Source organism: Physella acuta, unplaced genomic scaffold (genome assembly GCF_028476545.2).
Source record: "Physella acuta isolate Inbredline_101_S28 unplaced genomic scaffold, ASM2847654v3 ptg000057l, whole genome shotgun sequence".
In the NCBI taxonomy this organism is placed as follows: domain Eukaryota; kingdom Metazoa; phylum Mollusca; class Gastropoda; family Physidae; genus Physella; species Physella acuta.
Window position 1 is genome coordinate 184,805 of NW_026731577.1, and position 19,139 is coordinate 203,943.

The following is a 19,139-nucleotide window of genomic DNA, read 5'->3' on the forward strand; positions in this document are numbered from 1 at the left end:
GTGTAAACTTTCTTAGACTACAAACAGTGTATACCTGGTGTAAACTTTCTTAGACTGCAAACATTGTATACCTGGTGTAAACTTTCTTAGGCTGCAAACATTGTATACCTGGTGTAAACTTTCTTAGACTGCAAACATTGTATACCTGGTGTAAACTTTCTTAGACTGTAAGCATTGTATACCTGGTGTAAACTTTCTTAGACTACAAACAGTGTATACCTGGTGTAAACTTTCTTAGACTGCAAACATTGTATACCTGGTGTAAACTTTCTTAGACTGCAAACATTGTATACCTTGTGTAAACTTTCTTAGACTGCAAACGTTTTATATCTGGTGTAAAATTTCTTAAACTGCTAACATTGTACGCATAACAGACAGACTTCTGCTTATTATTACAAGAAAACTCATTAAAAATTTTATGTATTTATAATGCTTCTACACCAACTATACTCAACACTTATTCCATGACTGTAAGTGTATTTTATCTGCCACACCAAGTTTTCACATAATAATGATTTTAAAAAACACATTTTTAAACCCCTGTTCCTAAACCGAGGCTAGAAGCACTTTAAAATAAAACCCTATTTTTAAACCCCTGTTCCCAAACAGATTCTAGAAGCACTCTAAAATCATCTTCCTCCTTGTTTAGGTCACCATTTCGTGTATCAGCAACCCTGGTCAGCCGTCACTGCAAGGCTGGGCTGCACCTGAAGTGGTTTAAAGACCTGTGCACCGCCAACCCACAGCACAAGATGGTGCCCAGTTTTGTCAACAAGAGTCCTTATGAAATCAAATCCATGGCAACCTCTTACCAACAAGCTAAAACTGTTTTTTTCAAACACTGTCAAGACATTGGTATTGGTAAATGGATTCATGCACCACCAGAACTGAACATGTTCAATAAATGAAACACAACTTCACTGAACAAAATCTAAATAAGCAATATCTTGATTTTAATTACCTGTGTTTGTTGTTTGAGTTGATGCTTTTTTAAAAAGAAAAATTATTTATTTATTCAGTTTACAATTTCTGTTTTAAGTTCAGTTTTTTCGGTCTGATTATTACCACAGTATAGTACCATGTAATAGATTCATGCACCACCAGAACTTAACATATTCAATAAATGAAACATAACTGCACTAAAAATCTAAATAAGCAATATATTGTTGTTAATTACCGGTGTTTGTTGTTTGAATTGATGGTTTATTTTTTTTAGGAAAAATCACTTCATCAGTTTACAGTTTTTAAGTTAAGTTTTTTTGGTCTGATTATTACCACAGTATATGACCACGTTACACCACCATAACTTAACATGTTCATAAATGAAGCACATAAGCTAAACAAGCAATATATTGTTTGATGTTAGTTACCAGTGTTTGTTTGAATTGATGTTTTTTTTTTAAAGAAAAATCACTTATTTCATCAGTTTACAGTTTTTTTGTTTTAAGTTTTTTAATCTAATTATTATGACAATAAATAACCACGTATTAGATTCATGCACCACCAAAACTGAACAAGTTCAATAAATGAAACACAACTTACTGAACAAAATCTAAATAAGCAATATATTGATGTTAATTACCAGTGTTTGTTGTTTGAATTAATGTTTTTTTTTAAAGAAAAGTCACTTATTTTATCAGTTTACAGGTTTTGTTTTATGTTTCTTTTGGTCTAATTATTACCACAGTGTATGACCACGTAATACATACATTTTATGTATGTGTTAAATTTGTTTATGCTTATTATTAATTCTGTTGACCACACCACTAGCAGTTATTGCTGGTTTAGCAAATAGGTTTTATTTTTTAAAATATGTTGATACTTTAACAGTCAGTAATATAAATGTTGTAATTTTTAAAAAATAAATTACTTTATGTAATTGAAAAAATTGAAAACAGTAAAAGGTAATTTTAATTTAGAATTTTTTATTTAAAAAATAAACAATTATTACTTGTTTTATCTCTCAATAAACTTAGGCAATACAATTTGGTTGTAACAGATTCGGGTGTTCCATTTACCTGTAATGAAAGGTCGTTTGGATCACTTGTGGAAATAGCCTGAATGACAGATATGTTGTCAAAAAAGTTATTTTATTGATCAAGAATGTTAGATTTTTTCCCCCTGAAAGACTATTGTTTCATTCATTTCAAATATGGGACCCTCTATGATTGTTTCATTCATTACAAATATGGGACCCTCTATGATTGTATGAGTTACTGCAAATATGTGACCATCTATGATTGTTTCACTCATTACAAATATGGGACTCTCTATGATTGTATGAGTCATTGCAAATATGTGACCCTCTATGATTGTATGAGTCATTGCAAATATGTGACCCTCTTTGATTGTATGAGTCATTGCAAATATGTGACCCTCTATGATTGTATGAGTCATTGCAAATATGTGACCCTCTATGATTGTATGAGTTACTGCAAATATGTGACCATCTATGATTGTTTCACTCATTACAAATATGGGACTCTCTATGATTGTATGAGTCATTGCAAATATGTGACCCTCTATGATTGTATGAGTCATTGCAAATATGTGACCCTCTATGATTGTATGAGTTACTGCAAATATGTGACTCTCTATGATTGTATGAGTCAGTATTGAAGCACTGTTAACACTTATGTCAATGGTGATATTTGTACTGTCATCAGACTATTAGTCTGAGTAATTTTAATTTTGATGTTTACTATCTGATACATTTTTCATGTAGACATACTATTTAACATAAGTATACCAATGAGATCGTAAGCTACTTTCAAAAGGCAATTAAAATACTTAAAAAGAACACAAGAAAGCCACTTCAAATGTGTTAAGATATTAATATAAATTTAGAAAAAGCTAAAACCTCATACTTGACATTTTTTATTACCCTCCCCCTACCCCCTTCACTGACTCAAATACTGAAATAGTTTGATGTGCAAGCTGACTCATTTTGTTGTGTATAGTCACATATTGGCTTCTTGGATGTATAGTCGCATTCTGTTTATTATTGTAAAAACTTTTAATATTCAATACTCTTTCCAGTGTTAAAGAGGTTTCATTTTAAAAATTTTTTAAAAATAGAACTTAATTACCTTGATGAGTCTCTTTCTTGGCCTATGCTACCAATAAATAGCAACATATTTTAGACTTTTTGTTTATCTCAAAGTTGGGTCTATCTTCTTCTGACATTTGGGTCTACCATGACATTTTGTCTATAAAAAATTGCCTACAAACAGTTTGTGTACCATGACACTTATTCTACTGACTTTGGTTTACCAACATTTGGTCTGCTAAGACATTTGGGTCTACCATGACATTTTTTCTATAAAAAATTGCCTACAAACAGTTTGTGTACCATGACACTTATTCTACTGACTTTGGGTTTACCAACATTTGGTCTACTAAGACATTTGGGTCTACCATGACATTTTGTCTATAAAAAATTGCCTACAAACAGTTTGTGTACCATGACACTTATTCTACTGACTTTGGGTTTACCAACATTTGGTCTACTATGACATTTGGGTCTACCATGATATTTGGTCTACTGAAACATAGTCTACCCCGGTATGGAATGGTAAAGTGGCTCAGAATTTGTAGCTGGGTTAGGGTTAGACCTGAGAATAACATTTGACTATAAATAGGTAAGAACATTTTGTTAGCTCCTGTTTTAAAGTTTTTTATTAGTCAAATAATAAAACTAAAAAAATAGTATTCCTTTTTAGAACGAGTTACCTACTACATTTGCGTTATTAATTTAAGGTATCCGGTGCACTGCTAAACTTGTGCTGTAGATTTTAATTTAAAAATATTGAACATTTCCTACATGTCCTTAAAGAAATGGTTCATTGATAGTAGCAGTAAAAAAATGTGGAAATTAAACCAATGTAATCTGACTGTCAGTAGACCAAATGCTGGTGGAAAAACTATGCTCGTCAAAACATTTGTAGATGAATTGTGGCGGTTCCCGCAATAGACAGACCAACTTCCTGACATACCAGTATTATCTGTTTTATTTAACATCACAATATTATTTTAGACAAGTTTTTTCTCTCTGATAAAAGCTGTCAAAATGTAACTTGGTAAAATAGCATTTAAAAATGCTTTATGGACTTGTAAATACTTCTGTTTATGTTTTGTTTCAGTTTTATTTTGATTTTTTATATTATGAAATGCATATTAAAACAGTTCCTGTGAAAAGCCACTGTCTATTGGTTTCCTCATTCTTTTGCTGTTCACAGTAATGTGGGAGTACTTGGGTTTACTTAAGGGTAGGTTGGTAGAGGTCCATCAAACTTTTAACATAGGTTAGTCTTTGATCAGAGCTCAGTCAAGGTGATGTGAAGTTTAGTGCTCAGTCAACTTTTTACTTATCAGAGCTCAGTCTACATAAGTGGTCAATCAACTTTTATTATAAGTCATTCATTGATCAGAGCTCAGCCTACATATTGTGAGAATAAGTGGTCAATCAACTTTTATTATTAGTCATTCATTGATCAGAGCTCAGTCAACATTTTGTGAAGATTAGTTGTCAGACAGCTTTTTATTATACGGGGGTCATCCATAAATGAGGTCACGCTTTTTTGGACGATTTTTACCTCACCCATCCCCTCCGTCACACATCGTCACAAAAAGTCAGACCCCCCCCCCTAAAACTTCAGCCTACACCCCCCCCCCCCCCCCCACCTCAAAATTGCAGTTGAATTTTTCTTAAAACATAAATTTTTTTCCAAAGTCTTGTCTCAACTCTGTCAACATAGATTATTTTAATAAATTATTTTTACAATTTATTTACATAGTTTTTTGAAATCGCGAAATAACGGCTGAAACTCGTTTTCTAACATTGCTTTTTTATAATGCAAAAGTGTGTCGTCGCACCATCTGACCCCCGTATGAGTGTAACCCCTAAGTTCATTCTTTGATCAGAGCTTTGTCATGTTATTATAAGTAATATAAATTATAATCAATATTTTGTAAATAAGTACATCCTTCCCCCTTAAGGGAAGTAGGAGGGAAGCTTACCAAAAATGAAAGACTGCTACACAAAGCCGGCTACTGAAATTCAAATAACCATCGCTGTACAACACAGCTGCTAAAGATCAAAATATACGACCATCAAACACAGCTACTAAAGATCAAAATACACAACCATCAAACACAGATACTAAAGATCAAATAACCATCGCCGTACAACACAGCTACTAAAGATCAAAATACACAACCATCAAACACAGCTACTGAAGATTAAAAAAAACACCATAATCAAACACAGCTGGTGAAGATCAAGAACCACCTAAACAATCACTCAACTTTATAATAGTAGAGAAATACCAAGCACGATTCATGAAGAAGCACACACTGTACATCTAAAGTGAAATATTTCAGTCATTACGTTTCAAGGCTTAACAAAGAGGCGTTTCTTCTCAGCCAGCAGCAATAAGCCTTGAAGCAATCTTGGACGATTGCTAACAGTGACTGCAGCTTAATTAACTTGTATAGGTTTCGTATATAAAAGATGTCACACATCAAGGATAAGAGTGGATTGGGGGGGGGGGGGTCGATTTCATACCAATGGGGGGGGGGGGGGAGAGTTCATATTATGATATTAAGTGCGAAGTGGCTGTTTTTAAAAAAAAAAAATATTTTGATAGAAACTATTTTTAAAATAATTAATTTTTATTTTAACTGTAGTTAGACTATTTTTTGTAGGGGTGGTGGCTACGAATATTATGACGGTGGTATTCTTATTTAGTGTAACGTGGTATTCAACATTTGTTTTATAGCACTTAAGGATAAACATAATTTTAAAAATAAATTAATTGTTGTTTCAATTTTTATTTTAGACCGTTTAATGCACAAGACATTTTTAGCTTGTAGGAATGTTGACTAGTTTCATACTTCAATCAACACCATCTATATTATAGAATGTAGCCTACCTCGCTAATTGCTTCACCGACTAACTAAAGCTACCAACCTGACAAGTGGAAATATCCCAGTGGGCTAACAAGATCAGTGCTGTTATGTGTCACTTATTGCTTTGATTTAAAAATGTCTATATTTAATTAACTTTTCCGGTTTGTCATTTTGTTATTAGTGTATTTAAAGAAGTAAAGAATCCTCTTTAGACCGAGCGATCCATTGGGCATATGAAGTAGAGTCAGTGGGGTAGCGAGTTCGGGTGTCACCCGGTGCGGCACTTAATGGTGTCACCCCCCCCCCCCCCAGAGGCGTAGCGACCCTTATTAATCACTTAATTTAGTGGAATTATCATTTTTCTTTATATATTTTGCTATTTTTTGCCTTGGTGTCACCCCACTGCCGCTACGCCACAGAGTAGAGTTCGTGTTACCCGAATTCGGCATTTGAAGGGAAAGTTGTTGTCACCACTTTGCCCACCGCTTTTAATTTTCCTAATATGAGTTAGGTACCCATTAGAGCTGGGTGGAATCAGAGACGTTCTACTGTCTGACGGCGTGGCCTAAGCGGTAGAGCCCTAAGCTCTCGAGTTCCAATCCGGGTTCAAGTCAGTTTGAGGGGGGGGGGGGCGCTTATTGGAAATTGAAAGGTTGTTCCCGAAGGGGTTGCCAAATTGATAGTTTGTCCCCTGGCGCCGGGAAGGGTCGCTACGCCTCTGATATATATATATATATATATATATATATATATATATATATATATATATATATATATATATATATATATATATATATATATATATATATATATAACGGATCGTGTCCAGATAAGCCTGGCCAAAAAGTTAACCCCCGCAACCCAAAAAAAAAGTATTTAAAAAAGAGGATAAGAAACTTGGGGTGAAATTTGGACATGTCATTTATAATTTGCACAAAAAGGTCGGTATGTTGTACCTTCAACCCTAACACCAACAGTTACCCTAATCGTAACCAGTGTTTTTTCCAGACTTTTTTCTCCGGGGGGCACTTGAAACTTTCGGTGGGAAGAAGGGGGGGGGGGGACAAAAATTTCCGGGGGAGGGGGGCGGACACTGTCAAAAGTATATGTTTTCTCTTAAATTCAATTTCGTTCGCGGGGAAGGGGGGTGGGGGGGGGGAGGTGGGGGCGAAGAGATGCCTGGAAGAAACTCTGATCGTAATCCCTAACCCTACCATAGAAGCGGACAAGAAGTTATTTTAATGGCGTGTGTTTAAATATTCAAATGTCTAAAAAACAGAAATAGGTCTCAAGGGGCGTGGATTTACTTTTCGACCATGCACTTTTTACATTAGTGGCGGGGCTTAACTGGACAAGATCCGAACACACCCTAAACACAACCACAAGCCGGCGTTACACAACCATAACCCTGTGGTCTGACGTTACTTATAACGACAACGGCGACAGTGTATAATTAATGAACTGTTGCAATTAGTATTAGATTGACGTCGTTTGGCGAATTTTTCTGGAGTTGGGTTTTTAAACAGGAGAGACACTTCATATGTTTAACATACATCAGAGCAATCTGTAACATATGGGGCCAAGTGGATTAGGCTGCACGAGTAGCATCGGGTCAGGACATTGCAAGTGTAACGTATAGTGGATCAATCATTTGCAAAGGCAGTCTTTCTCCTTAAACTGACGGAAGCGATACATCTTCTTATTTAAAACTCATGGAACTGATACATCTTCCTAGTTAAAACTCGTGGAATCGATACTGTCTCCTACTTAAACTGGCGGAATCGATACATCTTCCGATTTAAAACTCGTGGAATCGATACATGCTTTTACTTAGAATTGATGGAAGCGATAAATTTTCCTACATAAAGTGGCGGAATCTAAATACCTTCCAAACAAAACTTAAGGAATCGATACATCATCCTGCTTAAAACTTATGGAATCGATACATGCTTCTACTTAGAACTGATGGAAGCGATGCATCTTCCTATTTAAAACTAGCGGAATCGATTCATCTTCCTACTTAAAGTGATGGAATCGATAAATCTTCCAATCAAAATTAAAGGGATTTATATCTTTCTAATTAAAAACTTAAGGAATCGATATATCTTCCTACTTAAAAGTGATGGAATCGATACATCTGCTACTTAACATTGACGGAATCAATACATATTCCTACTTAAAACTTATGAAATCGATATACTTTCCTACTTAAAACTGATTTAATTGATATATCTCCAGTGGTTGCTAAACCGAAAAGTCTCGAGTTCGAACCCTCGGGGAGATGAGGCTCGTTAGTTGGGGACAGCCACTCTTCTAGGAGAGACAACTCCAAAATTAAACAACTGCTGCCTTGTAGTTTGTTCTTGGTGGACAAAGGCTATGGAAGCAAATCCAAAAAGAACAGCAGGCTGAAATCGGAGTCAATGGCCTCAATGGCGCATAACCAGTTGACTCGTATACTTAATTGTGTTGGAGGCGTGTTCGACGGCAAAGCTTATGGTTGTTAAATTCGAAAAAAAAGTCTCGAGTTCGAATTCTGGCAGATAAGGCTCGATCCCTTTGAACACTAAAAATTAAGAACGATGAAGAAGAAAATACTTCTCCCTAAATTTATAAAATCGATACATCTTCCTACTTAAAACTGATGGAATCGATATATTCTACCAATCAAAACTTAAGGAATCCACCTAATTTAAAACTGAAAGAATTCAGGCATCTCCCTAGCTAAAACAAATAGAATCAAGATATCTTCTGGAGTCGAGACAACTTCAGACTTCAGACTGCTACGAGTGACAGAAGTCACAAGAAGCTTCACAATTGGATTACTTTAACTACATCGGCTGTGTGTGATTACATTTTCTAGTAAAAGGGTAAGCTGAAAATTTATTTAAGGACATCCATAAATGACGTTATGCTTTTTTTTTGGACGATTTTTACCTCCCCCTCCCCTCCGTCACACATCGTCACAAAAAGCCAGACACCCCCTAAAATGACGTCACACCTCAGCCTACAACCCTCCTCAAGATTGCAGTTGAATTTTTATTAAAACAGCGATATTTTTCCCAAAACTTCTCTGAACTCTGCCAACATAAGAGTATTTTAATAAATTCCTATTACAATTTATTAAAACAGTTTTATAAAAGGCAAAATAACGGCTACAATTTTTTTTTCTAGCATTTCTTTTTTTAAAGCAAAAATGTGACGTCACATCATCTGAACAACCCCCCACTCCCTCCCCCTCATCACACACCGTCACAAAATTACTGACCCCACCCAACCCCCCTGTGACGTCGTTTATGGACGACCCCCTTTGAGTTAAAAAATTAAAACTTAAAAAACAAATACAAACAAGCTATGGCCAGGAACATTTCTAAGATACCACACAAGTCATTTTAACATTTCTTTTGTCAGTTTAAGACGCAGCTTGTTCAGCAAAATTGTTCATAAGAATTAATCATTCAGGTGATCGACAAAATTGAAGGGTGAATATCCACCTCCCCCACCCCCACCTCCAATCTTATAACCCCTCCCATGGACCCCGACCCCTATATATATATATATATATATATATATATATATATATATATATATATATATATATATATATATATATATATATATATATAAATATATATATATATACATACATATATAGGATTATATACGTATGGAAACATTTTTGAACCCCTCCCATGACCAATTCCTGGCTACGCCACTGGTTTTTTATATGTATTTTACTATTTATGGTTAAAAACATTGTTTAACTACTACAACAGATATATTAAACTGTGAAGGTTCTGTTTTATTTAAAAGGGGAGTAAACTGATGATTTCTAACATTACATGTATGCAAACAAAGTTGTCTTGCACTTATCATCGAAGCTTTTACTGTAAAAATATAAACCGAAGGGACAATACTCGTATCGTCTAATGAAACGAAGATGTTCGGTTTGAATGAATTATGTCCCCTTTTTCTTCTCCAGTCCTGGTTTAAATGGAATTTTGCCTTGATGCACTATCGCTGTTCGCTTTGTTTACATAAGTGTAATCAAGGGGCAAGCACCATGACTGTACATTGAAAGTTACTAAATATTTACTTGTTTACTTCCCCTTTCGTCCTTGATATTTCCGGGATGTGGGGAGAGATGGGGACAGATAGAGAGAGAAGCCAGAGAGGCCAATGCTGTCATTGTCGTGGTTCTCAAACTGTTTTCGGCCCAGTAAGAGCAACTTTATCTTGTACTTCCTTACACATTGACAACTAAATTATGCAAACATTATTTGCAGTATTATTAGGAGCGTTGGTAATTAGTAAATGGCATCAGGGGCGTAGCGAGGGGGGGGGGGCGGGGGTGCGGACCGCACCGGGTGACACCATTTATGGGGGTGACACCAAGGCAAAAAATAGCAAAATATATAAAGAAAAACTTGAGGGGGTGGGGGTGCAAATCGGAAGCTTGAGGGGGGGGGGGGTACAAATTGAAAACTTGATGGGGGGGGGGTTGCAAATGGAAAGTTTGAGGGGGGAGGGGCAAATCGAAAGTTCGAGGGGGGGGGTGCAAATCGAAAACTTGAGAGTTTGTCCCCGGAAGGGTCGCTACGCCTCTGTGGAGTGACACCATTAAGTGCCGCACCGGGTGACACCCGACCTCGCTACGCCACTGAATGGCATCACTTTATTATTGTAGGAGTCGTATTTAAATCTTCTTTCTGCCTCGTTGTAATGTACTGAGGGGGATTCCCTTCAAAGCAATTAAGTATTTACGATTTCAGCCTGTTTATTTTTCCGTATTTGCTTCCATGGCCTTTGTTCATCCAAGAACAAAGACAGCAGTGTTGATTTCAGAGTTAGCTGTCCCTAGCTATTGATCCTCATCTGCCCGGGGTTTCGAACTTTCGAGCTTTTCGGTTTAGCAGCCATGAGGTTTACCGACCCGACCACCCGGACCATCTATTTTCTCACTCTATTTTAGACAATTGTAAATTCCCACCTCTCTCCATTATCATTGCACAACACGAAACTACCTCTATTCATTGCTTTTCGATTCCAAAACGCCACATTACCAAACCACAAACATACAACACACGCAGCCACAAAATTCACTCCCACACAGTGCTTCTTTTAGGAATTGTACACCCGCACCCCCACCCGGAGAAAAAAGGCAAAAAAAGTCTGAAAGAAACACCGCTCCCACCTCCGCACACACACACACACAAAGTACATTACATCATGAGAGGAGGACCGTTTATTTTAGACAAGCAACAATTTTTCTTTTTGTTCACAAGTGTTTAATAACCTAGTGAAAACCTATGTATTCCTGCGCTGTGCTTACTAAACGGTTCCCAGAAAAATGCACAATCGGAAAACTGCGCAACGGAAAACTGCGCAAACAGAAAAATGCGCAAATTAATATGCTACAATGTACGTTGTCAAACTTTGTTAATGCATATAAATGCTTTTAGAAAAAAAAATACCAATGCGCACTTTTTTTGTGTGCAATTTTCCGTTGCGCATCTTAAGGGTCATTCTACTGCCAATGTGAGATACGCTGGTCCAAAGGCAAGGACTCCCAGTCTAGTCCTACACACGATGCCTGGTGACGAGTGACGTCAGTGCACGTCGTTACACGTCCATAAGATTACCTAATTGATCCGCAGACGTATTAATTACCTATTGTGTAACATAAAATACAACCGTGCACGAATTTTCATTTTTAAACCGTGTTTCCTTCAGACTTTTTTTTTCTCCGGGAGAGGGAGGGGGCTTGATATTTTTTTTTGGGGGGGGGGGGGGGGGAGAGGAGGCGCAACATTTTCCGGGAGTGGGGAGGACACTGGTAAAAGTATGTTATCTATATAAATTCAATTTCGTTCGGGGGAGGGGGTAGATTTTCTTCGGGGGGGGGGGGGGGGGAGAAGAGATGCTAGGAAGAAACTCTGTTTTTAAATAACCAGTTTATTGGACATTAAAGCTTCCATAATATTTAGTTTTGTTGTGGTGCGTTATATTATTGGGTAAAGGGGTTATTCGTATACGACAGTTATGAATTTATGAGTCATGAGATCAACAGCACTCTTTTATTCCGCCAACCCCTATCGTCGCATACAATATGTATACGTTAGATTACGTTGTGTGTTTTACATCTTCGATGCTAAACTCTTTAACTGATTTAGTAGGTCGGACAGTTTTAGGAGGTGGATGAGGGGCAGTTCTAAAGACTGAACCTTATATTTTTGATCAAGCTTGTTTTACCTGAAATAACTTGAAAAAGGCTGTTTTAAAGATGTGAAGGGCACCATCTGGCGTTTAGGGCGAACTACCAATTTAAACATATAGTATATATATATATATATATATATATATATATATATATATATATATATATATATATATATATATATATATATATATATATATATATATTAGTTTATGTTTGCCAATACTTTATAGATTATATGTGGTCCGTTTTTCTTTCTTTTTGAGCATAGTTTCTTCCAGGCATATCTTCGAAAAATTTAGTCCCCTCCCCCCTCACAGTTTAAGTACATGGATAGTAAATATGGCTGGATAAAGTCACATAAAAAATAGTAGCTGTCGTCCCACCCGAGTGGTAGCGAGGGGAGGGCGGGTGGGGCGGCCGCTCCGGGCGTCGACACTAGGGGGCGTCAAACCGGATAGAAATGTATATTAAAAGCTTATTTTAAGCAGTCTTACTGAGAATTATTAACAGCCGAGGTTAAGAAAATAGACTGCTATACGACTTTACGGACTTACTTAACTGCTTTCTACGTCAAATCTATGACACATTAATAAAAAGAGAAAGTAGCTGGTAAAAACGGCTCGACCATTCCAAGTTGTATGTGTGTGTTAGGGGGGGGGTGTTATCTAAACAAAACAAACGTGTATATGATTAGGGGGCGCAGCATTGATAATTGATAATTCGCTCCGGGCGCCTCTGCGTCCCCGCTGTAATGTTTAACCTTTTATTATCCAGAATCCTCTAATCACGTTGGCAGAATTGTCTTAATTTTAAACATTACCCAAAACTAGTCATTGCACTTTAAACTGGTTGAAAGAACTTTCATAGGTAAAATGTAACATGATTTTTTAATAAAATTGTAACTAGAAATAATCTTTGTTATATTTTTCTTCATTCCAAAAAACACTTTGTAGCCTCACCTATCCGACTCTGGCCATATACTACTTTATTGATCAAAAGAGGGAATCGCTGAATACAGTATGGTATATGTGTCGCTGTTTGGTATCAATTGAGAGAAACACAATTTGTTCGTTACTAGGAACTTGAAGCGTCATTTCTTTACTGCATGCGTGCTTAAACTACAGGTGATTTGTACAAAGGTGGTTTGACCACAGAAGGGTTCCAAGTGCTTGCCCGGTGGGGCATTAAATGTGTAGTTTGAGCAAGGTTTTGACCACAGGGAGATTTTGACCACATCGGCATTTGACCACAGTGGGGCTTTGACCACAGTGGGGCTTTGACCACAGTGGGGCTTTGACCACATCGGCATTTGACCACAGTGGGGCTTTGACCACAGTGGGGCTTTGACCACATCGGCATTTGACCACAGTGGGGCTTTGACCACAGTGGGGCTTTGACCACATCGGCATTTGACCACAGTGGGGCTTTGACCACAGTGGGGCTTTGACCACATCGGCATTTGACCACAGTGGGGCTTTGACCACAGTGGGGCTTTGACCACAGTGGGGCTTTGACCACAGTGGGGCTTTGACCACAGTGGGGCTTTGACCACAGTGGGGCTTTGACCACAGTTTGTCTTTGACCACAGTGGGGCTTTGACCACAGTTTGTCTTTGACCACAGTGGGGCTTTGACCACAGTGGGGCTTTGACCACAGTGGGGCTTTGACCACAGTGGGGCTTTGACCACAGTTTGTCTTTGACCACAGTGGGGCTTTGACCACAGTTTGTCTTTGACCACAGTGGGGCTTTGACCACAGTTTTTCTTTGACCACAGTGGGGCTTTGACCACAGTTTGTCTTTGACCACAGTGGGGCTTTGACCACAGTTTGTCTTTGACCACAGTGGGGCTTTGACCACAGTGGGGCTTTGACCACAGTGGGGCTTTGACCACAGTTTGTCTTTGACCACAGTGGGGCTTTGACCACAGTGGGACTTTGACCACAGTGGGGCTTTGACCACAGTGGGGCTTTGACCACAGTGGGGTTCCAGGTGCTTGCCCGGAGAGGGGCGTTAACTATTTGTGGTTTGAGCAGGGTTTTGACCAATGACCACATCGGGATTTGACCACAGCAGAGGCGTAGCGACCCTTCCCGGCTCCCGGGGACAAACTTTCAATTTGCACCCCCCCCCATATATTTTTTATATTTATAATGCAAAAATGCACCTAAAATGAGATTTTAATTTGTTTTTCCAACCCATTTTGGCGCCCCCTACGGTCGGCGTCCGGGGACATATGTACCCCCCGCACCCCCTCGCTACGCCTCTGGACCACAGTGGGATTTTGACCACATCGGGATTTGACCACATCGGGATTTTGACCACATCGGGATTTGATCACGGTGGCAGTTTGACCATATGTGGTTTGACCACCGCGGGGCTTTGGACACAACTGTACGTTTACCACAGCGGTGCTTTGACCATATATGGTTTGAAAAAAAAAAGTAAAGATTCCTCTTTAGATCTAACGATCCATTTGACAGATGAAGTAGAGGTCTTATGTTTTTTTTGACTTCCGCACACAAAGGGAAAATGCAGGCAGAAATAAGCCCAGCCGCCTTTTCTTTCCCTATCGTGAGTTATGTATTTATCAGAGCTGGGTGGACTCATGGACTTTCTACTGGCTTGAACTCGAATTCAAAGTCGAGACTTTCGGGTTAGCAGTCCAGCGCTCTACCGCTAGGCCACGCCACCCCATACATGTACATGACATTCTGATTTTGTAATCATTTATTTTTGTTGTGTGTTTACTAGCAGACCTTCGGTGTTAATTTGTGAAATACAATACTGTATGTGTATGGCGGGGGCAGGGGGTGCAGACCGCACCGGGTCACACCATTTCGTGTGTGTGGGGGGGGGGGTGTGACACCAAGACAAAATATTGCAAGATTGAGGGGATGACACCAACTGCAAAATTTACAGATACAATTAAGGAGGGGGGGGGGGTGACACCATTAGGTGCCGCACGGGGTGACACCCGACCTAGCGACGCCATTGTGTATGGCTACAGCGTTTATATAGAAAAAAAAACAACTTATCGGTTTTTCATTATTGCATGCTGATTACTAGTAATGGCAACTCAGAGGAAACGTGTCACAAAATATTGTATTAAGTGTACCATTATACAAGTACATCATTGTTATTATTAAATAAAACTGCATGTGGGCAAACCGTATGTGAAAAAACCCTGTGGTCACCCCTTGTATGTCCAAACCACATATTATCAAGATAACTATTGTGAAACTACCTAAAAACCAACGGATTAATTAAAAAAATTATATTGTGTGTTAATACATTTTACTGTTCTGCAATTAATTCAATTTTTTGTTTTAACAAATACCACTACACCCCCAGTCCGATGAAAAGCATTTAGATTGACATTGTCAAAAAAGCGCAACCCCCTCTGTAGACGTTTTTACCAATCTCTGGTTTAAAATTTTTTAATTTTTTTTACATCAATTGAAGTAGAAAAAGTCAAATTCCAACTGATAAGCCATGCATAAGTCTACTCTCTTCACATCATCTTCTTTTCCCTATTGTTCCCGAGACACATGGGGCCGCCACAGAAAGCTCCCTCAACTTTTGTCCCACTGGCAGTCCCCCAAGACAGTCCTGCCTCTGCCAGCTGCTTACCCGCCATGCGCCTCTACGTTTCTCTGCTTTCGTTTTCCTTGAGGCGTCCCGTTTAGCGCCATTCCCGCAATATCATCTGGATTCATTCCTATGATATATCCCACAAATCTCGGTTTTAAAAGTAGTATTACTTTTTGTTGTGGTTTCTGTAGAGGATTTAAATAATTAAAAAAAAAAAGTTGACCCCACAACCTTCAACCTAGAGCCCCAGGGTGCTAGCTTTCGTTTGACCCCTACCCATGCACATCTTCCCAGCTTGGTTGAACCTGTCAGGAGTTTAGACTCCCGTTGTTAAAGCTCGGAGGGGGGGGGGGGTCATGCCAGGAGTTTAGACATCCGTTGTTATAGCTCTGGGGGTCATGCCATAATTTTATACTTCCGATGGGGTCATGCCAGGAGCTTACACTCCCGCTGGTATAGCTCTGGGGGTCATGCCAAGAGTTTACACTCCCGTTGTTAAAGCTCTGGGGGTCATGCCAGGAGTTTGCACTCCCGCTGGGGTCATGCCAGGAGTTTGCACTCCCGCTGGGGTCATGCCAGGAGTTTACATTCCCCCTGGTATAGCTCTGGGGGTCATGCCAGGGGTTTACACTCCCGCTGTTATAGCTCTGGGGGTCATGCCAGGAGTTTGCACTCCCGCTGGGGTCATGCCAGGAGTTTACATTCCCCCTGGTATAGCTCTGGGGGTCATGCCATGAGCTTACACTCCCGCTGTTAAAAACACAATACAACAATATATTCTCTGCCACACCGAACTCTTATGGAAGTGTTTTTCTGGTTATATTGACTGACTCAGCATTTGGCGAGATGTGCCAAAACATTGAATCATGTATGATGTTTGTCAATTAATTATGTTAAAACTGGAGTTTATCTGTCTTGTAGCTGTTCATTCATTATTCTGATACTTCAATGCAGTTGCTAAAAGCTGTTGTATCTTTGCATCTTGCTAACAACACATTTGCTTGTTTAGCTCAGGTGATCACTGATTGGCTGAGAACATTTTTGAGTGTTCAATACTTTCTGGTGTATTTAACATATGATGAATATAAAAGTGGTTCTGTTTTTCTATCTATGTCTATATTTAAGACCACTACTTGATTATCTAGTTGTTTTAAGCGCATTCGTTAAGAATGAGTCAATTCATATTTTAATAAATACTTTTTAGTTTAGCATGAAAATTGGATAAACTTATAGGCCAAGCTAGATCTTTAATTTAAAAAAATCTTAGTGATAGTTGGGACCAAGCCAATATTATGGAAATCTACTTTAATTAGATGTACGCGACATTTTCCCATTATTTGCTTGTTGTAGGTATTATTGTTTAAGACTCACATATTGATAAATCACTGTCCATATCACATGCTGCAAGTAGAATTAACGCTTTCATCACTGGAATCATTACTCTGAACATAAAATGCATTTACTCTCGCCTAAATGTATTCAATCATCCATTTAGGAGCTGTCTGTGTTATACTGATAAGTATAAAAGTGAAAGTAAATATGAAAGTTATTGAAACGATAATAGTTTGAGATTTAAAAAAAAATGTTACTTTATCAGCTCGACATTAAAAGGACACAGGTCATTAGCTTAAACTATTATAATTATTGTAATATGCCTACGTCTGTCACAACAACTACTAACAGTGGCGTAGCGAGGTCGGGTGTCACCCGGAGCGGCACTTAATGGTGTCACCCCCCCAGAGGCGTAGCGACCCTTCCCGGGGACAAACTTTCAAATTTTCGATTTGCACACCCCCCTCAAACTTTCGATTTGCACCCCCCCATCAAGTTTTCGATTAGCACCCCCCTCAAACTTTTGATTTGCAGCCCCCCCCTCAAGTTTTTCTCTATATATTTTGCTATTTTTTGCCTTGGTGTCACCCCCCTAAATGGTGTCACCCGGTGCGGTCAGCACCCCCCGCCCCCCCCCCCCTCGCTACGCCCCGGACTACTAATAGAACTATCGCATTCTGATTTACAAAATGTTGCTGTTTTTATTTGCAAATAAATTAATAGCATATTGTAATATTCACAGTTTAGTCATATAAAGTAATACAATTAGTCATTAACATTAATACATAGAGTCGCAACATGTCCCTGAGTACACCCAACTCTATTGGGTACCTGACTTACGTTAAATAAAGCAAAGTCGGCTGGGTATAGTGAAGTGCTGATCACACTATCCCTTCACAGGTCGAAGTCACAGAAAACAAGTAAACTCTACTTCACCTGCCCATCAGTTCTAAGTAGAACTTTACTTTTACATTAATGTTCATACTTGTGGATCAATTTATAACGATTAGATAGATTAAATAAATACTAACTTAAAAAGAAAATATTACAGATACTTATCAGGCGCGACACGTTGTGTACAAAAACGTACAGCAATTTTTTCAAATTATGTCGCAGAGGATACATGCCATTCTGAATAGTTTTTAAATTAATATTATAGAGACACATCATGTTTGGTAGAATACACAATACAGAAGCCATCTACACTATCTATATATATATATATATAATGGACACCAGCGAGTTGACGAGATTCCTTCCGTAATATTGTTGACATGGAATAAAAATGTGCTTTTTTAGATTTAGGACCATAAAACTAATAAAAGATAAAATTTTATTAAAAACTTAAGCCTAAAATTAATTCAGAAATGTAATATTTTTAGAATCAATGCTATACAAGTTGCAGATCCAGAGAACTTGAAAATAATTTGTTGAGTTTAAGGCTACATTTCTATTTATTTTCATCAAGCCTAAGTTATAACCCGATGTTTCACTTTCGTAAGACAAACATTGATTGGCTGTAAAGGAACTCCGTGATCGATTTCTGACAGCCCCACTTTATAGTTATTTTGTTTACAAAACTTTGCAGATCAAATTTTTAAATAAGTATGCAAATTTAAACACCATGACCTATTGTTTCTATTTTTAGCTTACAATGTGTACAATAAAATTTATGTCGGCCATTGTTTATGTCGCCATTACACGTGAAAACCAAATTGTTTTTTCTTTTTTTTTAATTTTTATTTAGTTACCGAAAATATTAAAAACATCAAATACATCCGATCTTTAGTAAAGTCCGAAAAAAACCAGACAGACAGGATTTTATAACCATATTAATTGTAACTACGCCGTGCAAGATTTTAAAATGAATTTATACACCTCTCAAATACCTTTGAGACTTTTCTCGCTGGTGTCCATTCTCTTCTTCGAGCCGTTAGAAAACAAGCTGCAAACGCTCTCCCTACCTCCCCACCCCTACATGGTTTTAGTGAGCTGTGTTCACTCTAAATGTTTACAAGCAGAGCCAACGATTTTAAACGTAGGGGGGGGGGGGGGGGGGGAGGAGGGGGGAGGGAAGGAAGGGGG

General features: G+C 38.2%; 1 protein-coding gene across 6 annotated transcripts in view; it reads left to right on the forward strand.

Annotated features, from left to right (window-relative positions):
• The window catches only part of LOC131947527 (adenosine deaminase domain-containing protein 1), a 32,581-nt gene extending 28,380 nt beyond the window's left edge, over positions 1-4,201 (forward strand). For all 6 annotated transcript variants that reach the window (XM_059308798.1, XM_059308801.1, XM_059308808.1 and 3 more), the window contains exon 13: positions 650-4,201. In XM_059308798.1, the coding sequence (XP_059164781.1) occupies positions 650-908 (259 nt within the window). In that variant the 3' untranslated portion in view covers positions 909-4,201. The remainder of the gene's footprint in view (positions 1-649) is intronic.
• Positions 4,202-19,139: the final 14,938 nt, after the last annotated feature.